The sequence below is a fragment of the Melanaphis sacchari genome, unplaced genomic scaffold, assembly GCF_002803265.2.
Source record: "Melanaphis sacchari strain LSU unplaced genomic scaffold, SCAv2.0 Contig2_pilon_pilon, whole genome shotgun sequence".
Taxonomy (NCBI): domain Eukaryota; kingdom Metazoa; phylum Arthropoda; class Insecta; order Hemiptera; family Aphididae; genus Melanaphis; species Melanaphis sacchari.
The window spans coordinates 5,914,083-5,924,944 of record NW_020271173.1 but is presented as its reverse complement, the minus strand read 5'-3'; the positions used below and the strand labels follow the sequence as shown (position 1 = coordinate 5,924,944).

General features: G+C 24.8%; 1 protein-coding gene across 1 annotated transcript in view; it reads right to left on the bottom strand.

Moving 5' to 3' along the window:
• The window catches only part of LOC112595847 (CDK-activating kinase assembly factor MAT1), a 3,265-nt gene extending 1,677 nt beyond the window's left edge, over nucleotides 1-1,588 (bottom strand). The window contains exon 1 of the mRNA XM_025341228.1: nucleotides 1,132-1,588. Coding sequence (XP_025197013.1) covers nucleotides 1,132-1,255 — 124 coding nt within the window. The 5' untranslated portion in view covers nucleotides 1,256-1,588. The remainder of the gene's footprint in view (nucleotides 1-1,131) is intronic.
• Between the last annotated feature and the right edge of the window lie 9,274 nt (nucleotides 1,589-10,862).

Sequence of the window (10,862 nt, the reverse complement as noted above, 5' to 3'; positions counted from 1 at the left end):
AAGAAACAAATTTTCTGCGACCGTGTAAGTCATTATTAATATAGGCATAGTTTTGAACAGGAGTAATGAAAAATTATCAATTCTCTGTCTTCGACTTGCCAAGATCACTACAAAATGAAGATAAAATATTTAACTGGGAAAACTAATATCAATAAATTTGTATACTTAAAAATATGAATTAAAAGTTGTTAGACAAATTGGTAGTGCATGAAAAATATAACAATTAAATTTCTGCGACCGTGTAAGTCATTATTAATATAGGCTTAATTTTGAACAGAGATCATTTATAATCATAATTCTGTCTTCGACAAGCCAATTATAAAGGTTAACTATTAAATATCTTATTTCATAAGAACCAATAAGTAAAATTGATATTGTAGATAATGTAGTAATAGGAATTATTATAATATTGTTTAAACAAATTAAAATGTAAGTAAACGTAAATGACTATTTTTATACTATAGAAATCAATAAGTTTTGAACAGATATTATGAATAAAAAACATAAAGTCTTCTTTTCTTTTGTCATACAAGGAATCTAAGTACATAAATAATTAGATAATTTACTAGGTTACTATTGACATTCCGTATTTACTGTAGTCTACAACTTTTTAAGAATAAGTACTTTGACAAACAAATGTAATACAATATACCAAAACAATTAAAAAAAAAAAAAACTACCAATTTTAAGTTTTATACAAATGGCATTAATATCTCAAATTTGTTTTTAATTTGATATTTTCTTGAAAACTAGATAGGTATTTAAACATAGAACAATTATTTTTTAAAACTCCTTCCTACCACAAGTCTAAAGATAATAACGAAAATGTGACTTTCTAAATTCTTAATACATAAGACATATTATATATAACTGCTTTGGAAAACAATCAATAATGACACTTACATTTGATATTTTTATTTCTTAATACAACCAGTTACACATCAGAACAATAAGTGTAATATACTAACAACAAAAGCAATAGAAATTACTAATTTGAAAGGTCTTTCATTGGAAGAACTGCGACATGAATTTATGAATTAGATGTGCCAGTCATTTAATATTATTATTATAATAATATATCAGAAGCAATGACTGATGTAATATCCTTGACACAATCAACATTATTTTTACCTTTCATAAATGCAACTTCGATGCAATTGGCGCACATGGTATGTCCGCACACGTTGAAGCTGAACACGAGGTTGGGGTTTCGGAACTTGGAGCTCATGCACCGAACGCACGCGAGCTCCTCCATGATTAGAAATTCGGTTTTTAATTCATAAACGAATAAAATCCCAGCCACCGCATGCGGTCTAACGTTCTTAAAGTTTAAGGGTACAGAGGTAACGATGCAGCATTCTTCTGGTTCCACAAGCGAGAAACGAAAAAAAAAATTAAAACACAGTAACAATATTTTAATCGACTTACTGGATTACAATTTATTATTAATAGTTAACAATGAATCATTTATAAATCTAAATAATAAAATTGTTGACGTGCGGTCCCTTGGAATAAGAACAGCGACGAGGACGTCTTATTCCAACATACCACGGACCCACCATCCGCAACGTGAGTATCCGAGATAATAACCACATGCAGCATTGATAACCGGTCGTTACGTTCATGGAAACAAGAACAGATCGAAGAGTGAAACATGGAAAAAACAGAATAATAACAAAACATTTTGTACATATCATGGATAAAAGACCAGATTTACAACGGCATCTGACGGAAAATGCCGACATTCGAATATTACCAGTATAAATGTAGAGCGAATCCATAGTATGAAAAATAAAATTAATAGGTTTACGTTGTTTATTTCGACCTTATTGCTAATTTTACAACTAGGTAGAGAAGTATTTTACAGTCTTAAATTGTTTTGTTAATTCGGACATACGGTATTGTTTAGTTATAAACATTATTTTTTATGAAGACTAAATACCTAGCGGTGACTTTTTAATACCTACTTAAATTATTAGTTTATGACTGTCGCAAGTACCTACCTATTGTAGGTAGGTACATACTAATTAATGTAAGTGCTCATTTATAATTACTGCAGTAATGTATTTATTATTTATTTATATGACTATTTGTTCCTAGAGACTATAAGCTATTAGACATAAGTTCAAGTTATAAGTACAATAAAATTATGTGAAATAATTATTGTGAGTAACTTGCTCTCAAGTTTCAAGTTTCGATGTGTTGTACTTACCTGTATTGTATTTACTTGTATCAAACTTTTAAGTATTGTAAATAATATGTTTACGTTTATACCTGCCTAAATCTAATTAGGCAAATATTTTTAATTTATGGAAAATAATTTTGCATAACGATGATATAGGTACCAAAATAAATTTTTAGGCCTTGAAGTATTTTATGCAACAGTTTTAATATATTATTATATATTATGTATATAATATATTTTTTCAATTGGGTTGACAAAAATATTAATTCAAAAAAAATAAAATTCAGAGACCATTTTAATGTTTACATATAATATAGATCAGGTCACTAATCAATGTTTTTAAGGGCCACACAAGAAATCTGAAAATAATTCGTGAGTCATTACAATTCTAAATATCATATAATAGGTTTTATTTTAAAATTGGATGTAATGAATGAGAATATTATTAATAACAACAATAACACATATCTATAATGTTTTACGTTATTGTAATACATATTATTTATTCCTTATCTGCGGGTCGAATAAAATTTATTCGTGGGCCATCATTTGGTGAACCTTGATATTATAAACCATTGAGTAAAAAAAAAATTAACTGTTATTTAGCTCTAAGTAACAGTTGTGCTATAACTATTTAGTGGAAGCCTGCGATTGAAAACGAATTAAAAAAAAAAAAATGAAAAATGTTCATAAGGATATGCAGGTTACATATTTCTAAATATTAATTACAATTAGAAAATAAATTATTTTAAGGATTTATTCAACATTATTTAAAAAAGGTAGGCAAATGGGTACCGCTCTACTGCACAGTAGGTGTCCATTAGGGTGTGTTAAATTTGAATCCAATGATACATTATTGTACGCGAAAAAAGATTCTGAGCGGGATAGTCTGTAAGCTTATATAGTAGATTGTATAATCTTCAAATGTCTATAAAAATAAGTTGTGAATAAGTTATATTCATTTTTTTGTTTTGTTTTTTTTTTTTTTTTTGTTTCATTATACGTTGTTTACATTCTATTATCTATGCTGACATGCTTTTAAGGTGGTGGAAGAAATTCCGATTCCCAGCCGCGTTTAGCCACTGTTATAATATTTATAAGTGGCAGCGCATGACCGATAGATAATAAAATTGAACGGAAAAAAATACGATCATGGAAACTAACTAAAAGGCCCTTGAAAGTGATTTGATTGTAATAAAACTATTAATTGATTTATAAAGAGAATATGTTTTCAGAGCGAAGCTCATTAGTGTTTTTCATTAATTAAAATGAATAGTTTTATACGAATATGATAAATATAATTAAGTATTATTTTGCTTTTTTTAAACTATTGTAACTTTTTTTTTAATGTTAATTTTTTAAACGCGTATGAGGTTTACTCAATTGTATAATTAGTGTTCTCTCCCTAAAACAATATTAAAAGTAATTATTTTTCGTTGGTTTTCCGTAAAGATGGTTTTACTACCTAGTGATAATAACTTATTAATGTAACGTCCCCTTAATATATATATATATTAATAAATACACTGTAATATCTTTATTATTTATGCCCTATAGAAAATAGGAATATTAATTATTAATGCTTTTTCTCGCTACTAAAAAATCACTTATAAAAAAATAGCAAATAATTTATAATATAATAATTTATAGTGAATATATTGAATGATAATTAAAAAATACATTTTTTGTCTTGTCTTCGCCTTTTAAATTCTAGAAAGTAATATTGTCTAATAATGCTTAGAATTTTAACTTAAGTATTATATTTTCTAGTAGGAAATTAAATTTAGTTGGTAGGTACTTTGGAGGAATCAAAAGTAAACAATTCCCAGTAATTTTATTAATAATTAAAAAAAACAAAGTAGGGAAAACAGGAATTTCTACACAAAACCATTTTTTGAAAAAATTGGTTTTCTTATTTTATTGTAATTTAAAAACAAACAACCGTGGTTACTTGACGTTGTTAATATTTTATGAATTGATTTTAAAATGTTCATACCTTAAAGCTTCAAATAAGCATTCACGGATTGGATTTTAAATTTTTATTAATATGTTTTTGAATATTTCTGTTTACTTAAATTGCTTTGAAAATATGAACATTTATTTAACTCGCGTAATTAAATCGACATTTCAAGAATAAGGAATAACTTACACAAGATTAAAATGTTTTGTGTATTTATAATACCTAGAATTATTTTTGTGTTTTATTAATATATTAATTTTTTTGTTTATCAGGCTGAATGACTGAGTAGGCCGGTAGTAATTAATAAGTTAAGTGTTCTATATAAGTAATACATATATACATTCACACACACACACACACACACACACACACACACACACACACACACACACATATATATATGTGGTTATATTGAAAACTTAAGTTTTAACTCGAATGATAACAATTAGTAATGGAAAATTCTATTTTATGTATACATTTAATGACTTCAAAATTTCACATAACCTAGGTAAGGTATTTGGGTAAGCTACAAACGAAATAAAACGTAGAATATAATGTTTGGTAACTATATTATATGTAATTTTAAGATATTCATTGTATAGAACTAATTAAGACTCAAGATTTTTTTGTAACCTGATAAAATTACTTCAATTACTTGACTAAAATATCTATTTTTACGGTGATTTCCGATAACATTTTAAAACTGTTCTACAAAGTTTCACGGTACCTATACATTTGAATATTATAATATAAGTAATGCAAACTCAGCAGTTTTCATTATTAAGACTTGATCACCGGAACGATTCGATATTCTTGTTGTAATTTAATATCATTACACATCATGTTATAAAATAGGATTTTAAGTCTGTGCGTGTATCATTACTGCAGTGCTTGTACAATGTTGGTATGCGTGCATAAAGTAACTACCTACCAATTTAAATACTAAGTGTAAATACAAAATAATATTTCCAGTTGTCACCTTAGTATTATTTAACGAAAGAATCTATTTAATTCAAATGGATAATTAAATTTTACTGCATATAATATAGGTAAGTGGTACAAATCATAATAGGTGCTTATTTATATATATATACTATATATACATATTTATTATATATCAGAATCATATTGAATGCAAACTTATGATGTGATTTAGTTACACAGTATGAACTTGTTCCCTTACTGAATGTTATGTTCTATCTATCCATAAACTAATTAGGAACAGTGTCTTAATAATATGATAGGTATCCGTATATCAACTGTATATTCTGTAAGTATATTCCGCTTTCAAATAGATAGATTTCAACCTTGTAGTACTATAGTAGATACTAATCTTATAATGCTTTATATATTCAGACTTCAAAGTAAAAATTGACTGTAAAATAGACCTCTTAATTTAATTTATATGTATTATATTATTATTTGTACCTATGCATTGTTCATTTGTGTATCAATATGATTTAAATTTAACTTAATTTATCACATTGTTTTTATTTTTTAAAATTTCATTCATAGTTTATGTTTATAACACCGTGTAATAGGTATAACAACATTGACAAAAAAAAAAATCTTTGAAAATAAAACACAGTTGTTTAATGTTTATAGTTTGTAAAATTTTTTGATTACATTTTTAATTTAAAATTTATGAAATTCATTAAGTACATATTATTTTATGAATTTTTCAATATTAAAATATTAAAATAATCTAATAATGTAGATTGTAGGTAATTTATACTGATCTTAAAATTTAACTAAACGAATGTATTGAAATTATTAAAAAACATTGACCATAATTAATGAATTTAAGGTTTTTGTATTGATTTTAAAATCAATTCTAAAAAAATTATCATTCTTAAATTAATAATATATATCTAGTTAATAGCCATATAGATTATTTATCAGGTGTTTTTTTTTTATTAATTTTAGGTCATAATATTATACTGATTTTTTTTAATTTTGGTATTGAATAATTCAATAGATGTACATTATTGATTATACTATGTCTTGTTTTATTGAAATATATTTTAAATTATAGATATAATTCTTATGAACTTTAATCGTTGGTTAATCATAGTTTTTTGTCCTGTAATATTGAATAATAATTATCTATTAATATAAATATACTTTGTACGAACAATATCCTAATGAGTTTATTTGAATTCTTAGCCTTAAAATAATATGATATTGATGTACCTACTGCACAGAGTGAAAGTGTCAAACATTAATCTTGTACTTAATTTATGTGCTTAAAATGATATGTGCGTATAGCCGTAACACAAAGGCAATAGCTTTCAAACTATTGTATTGTAAGCTCTAGTGAATAATACATAGTACCTACTTATTTGTATATAGACGTACAAGTATAGTATACATAGATAGTAGGTACATTGTATATCTATCTACGTTTTGGAAAATATACCTGTTAATTTATTGCTGTTATATATTCGTGACACAGCGACTCCTATATTTTTGCGTAGATACGCTAATAATTAATTATGACAGTACATAGTATTGTCAACCGCTAAATAGGGATTAGGATGATGCGACTCTCCGACCAGGATCCGTACTTCAAATATTTACTTGGGTACCTAATAAGTCCTGTGTTTCGGTACGTCGTAAACTTGTAAATTATTACACATAACACTATATCAATATGATAATATTATGTAAATAAATATAATATGTTTATTATTATTATATGATTTAAAAGAATATATTATAATATATAACACTATATACTGCAGTGTGTAAACGCTAATAATTGAGAACACAGTCAATATCTCTGCAAAGAGCCCTGTAATTTGAATTATGTGTTTTAGCTGGTTGTTATAACACAAAATTACACATTTTTATGGCATTTGAATTTTTTTTTTGATTTATGCGCAATACAACTTTTTTTTTTAAATGGCAAATATCTATTTTAATCACTTATTATTTTTTGTCTATTTTTTAATGAATTTTAATAGTTTAAAATTGACCGAGTTATAGCAATTCAATCAAAACTGTAAAATGCGCGCGATTTTTAGTTTTTTGACTGTAACTCTAAGAATAATTATTCTAGGATTGTTCAGGCTTGATATTTTCACCCCTATTTATCGAGGTGATAATTTTAACTATTATATAATTTTTATTTAAATTTGTGTATGAATTATTACTTATAGTAAAAAAAACGTAAATAAGTATAATTGTTTATTTAGTTGCATTTAATGGATCTATTGGAATTTATTGATAATTAATAACAAATTGAATTCTTACTTAAGTTATACATTTATTTAATTATAAATTAATTTAACAAATAAATTGTTTAAATTTATATTTAAATTAATCTATGTTATTTTAAAATGGAATATAAACTTAACCTAATACTTATCATATTTTATCGGGTATAATAAAATTAAAAATTAGATATCTACCTTAAAATAAACATTTTTCTTTATGAAAATTTAATTTAAGAAAAAACATTTATACTACACATGCATATGTCTAATTAAGTTAAAAAAATTAAAAAAAAAACAAAGAAATGTGTTTTTTATTTCATAACAATTAATATTGTATTTCTATATCTAAGTTAAATTAAATAAAGATTTTCTTTACACTTAATATATCAAGTATTTAATTTCTGCGTTAATGCATGAAAAACAATGTAAAAATATTGTTTTGCAATGACATCAAAAAATTAATATTATGTTAAAGTTGGATTTTAAAAACGTTAAAGTTTTCAAAATAATGAGTGTAGTCTTTAAAATGTTAACTCTTCAATAGATCACCTAGTTTATGATATGGAAGTTGGCCGAGTCCAACGGATAGCTGTATACTCGCACTAGTGCATTACACAGTACTATTATAATGGCTTTAACCGGTATCAAAGTTCTCGGTCGAATGAACATCGTATAAAGACCACTGCGCGAGGCTCTTAGTTATTAGTTTATATTCGCATATAATATTGTACATAATATATATTTACCTATTAATACTGATATCATATTAAATTCATAGAACTTTGATAGTCATAGTGTAATATAACAATATGGCAATGTCTAATCTTTGAATAGGACTGCATCGGTATTTCTGAAGAGCCGCATGTACCAGTAGCACAACTAGAAATATATTGAGACTCTCTATCCACATTATACATTTTTGGAATTATAAATGGTTATAGATGTGTCTACATAAAAAATAAAATGGGGAGTTATTTTCGACGTTGAGTTGTTTATAAAAAAGGTTAATAGATTAAACAGGTTGTCTCACAGTCGTGTAAACAAAATACAGGTATTTCCCTAGTATCTAACCAACGTTATTGCAAGAAAATGTGACGGCTATATAATGTTTCATAACATTCTTATTCAACAGCATTGGGTATAAAAATAATATGCACGTTTTTTCGTTTATATTTTTGGTTTTTATAACTTAATTAATAATAATTTGTTCATTTGATTAATCAACTAAATTAAATTTTAAATAATTTATAAGTTATGAATGTTATGATATTATATCATATACCAACCGCCGCGCCGAACGAGAGGTATCTACATTTTATTCCAAATTTACCTCGACATTATATTTATACCATGTTTTATATTCTACGTTTAGAAGCGACTTAAGTAATTGACTTCTGCTCGTGGATATGGTATCGTTTTGTATTTGTATTACTGGTGGTTGACTAAGTAGGAAAAATAGTTATGTGTGAATTATACGCCACCGAAAAAAACTGAAGGCTGCCCGGGTTGTTTCTAAATGGGAATGGTGTATAAATATAAGGTAACTTTTAACCATAATGGTCGATATTATAGTTAATTAGTGTTTATACACTATAAACAATATATTTTAGTATAATATTATTTATGTTCGGTTTATCGTAAAATTACGCGTATCGTGAGCGTTAGTGATACCAATTGATTAGGTACACTAGTTAGTATTTGATCGTTGTGTATCGTAGTAAATAATATAACCTATCCAAGTATAAATTGATTATATAACTTCTTTAATACAAACAAGATAAGTTTAAAGTTTAATGAAAGGCATTGACAGCCACACAAAGAGGAAAACACATAATAGCATATAGGTATGCAAAGTAATTTTTATTTCAATTATTTTTTTCAATAACTATATTTATAATATTAAATAAGTATATCATAGAATATTCTTTATACACATAAGTATTTTCATTGACAGCCTTCTAAAATACATTCTTTACATACCTATTGTCAAATAAAAAAAATATATATAATTTATTTACACATAAATTTATGTTTAATATTGTTATTTTTATATTATGAATCGCGTTTATATAAACTACCATCATAGAAACTCACAAAGTAATTAACTATACGATTTTTCATATAAGTATATTTTTATAAAAATAAAAATATTTCAAATATTATCATGATTTATTTAAATTATTCGAGGAATTAAATACAATATACATATACGTGAAAAGGTATGAGACATACCAATATAGATATTTTATACTCAAGTTTTACATATTTGTTATTAAAACAATATTTTATTTTATTTTTTCATTCACATTTTATTCATACCCTTATTCCCCAGTTCTCTACTATCATTATTGAGATCGTTATAAGTAAGACTTGTTTGTTACTTATTGGCATCATTATCTTTGGTAAAGTTCATACAAAAGATCAAATAATATAAAAGTAAAATATTTTTAGGAATTTGTAGTTATAAAAATGCATAAAATTCTATTAAGATCAACTTCAATTACGACATCGGTAAAATTAATTACATAATATTATATTGAACCACCACTACATATTGTTTGTTATAAAGTTATAAGTTTATAACAACGAGTTAAGAATCATATACAGCTCTCGAGTTTTATTATAATTTTTCTATGACTTTTAGGCAAAAAGCTATTGTATTTCAGTGTTAACGAGTTTATAAAAGTTTGTTTTAAAAAAAATTCTAAAGAAAAACTTAAAGTTTAATGAACACTTTGTTAATACTAGTTCAAGAAGCGTCAGTACAATAATAAAGCATGTTCATGCTAAAGAAAACCGAATTTCGTTTTATAATTATTTTGTAATTTAATTTAACTGCTTTTAATTTAAAAATAAAAAATAAAATTGCATTTTCTGAAATAATTGTATTTTAAATATTCTTGATAGAAATGACTTTACAACATCTACATTTACTTTACATTATTATTATTCACTATGAATTAAACTTATATTAAATAAATGTATAAACTAATTCTTAATTTACTTCGTTAAAATCATTTTTTAAATTAACTTAAAATAAATTCAAATATATAATTTATAACCAAAAAAAAAAAAAAGTGTACTTGTATTTTATAAATATCTATTAAAAAGTCTTTTGAAAATATGTTAAAACATTTTTTACAAAATCTCTAAAAATTGACAAAGATATTAATGAAAATTTAATGCAAAATCATTATACTGACGTCTACTTTCCATCAAAATTAATTTTCAATTTTCGACAGATCTTAATTGTTCAAGTTATATAAACGAAAATTATAATAAAATATATTAAACATTTATTAAACACTTAATAAATTATTCTAACATATTATGCATCTTTGATATAGCTTTAACAACGCTTTGATAACCAGTATACTGTCTAGTCTAGGCCTATAATACAGTAGAATATTTCTTGCCATAACCCGAGCAGTAAATTTAATAAATTAACATTATGTTGTAATATTGTTTATTTATTATAATATGTATTAAATTGGTGTAT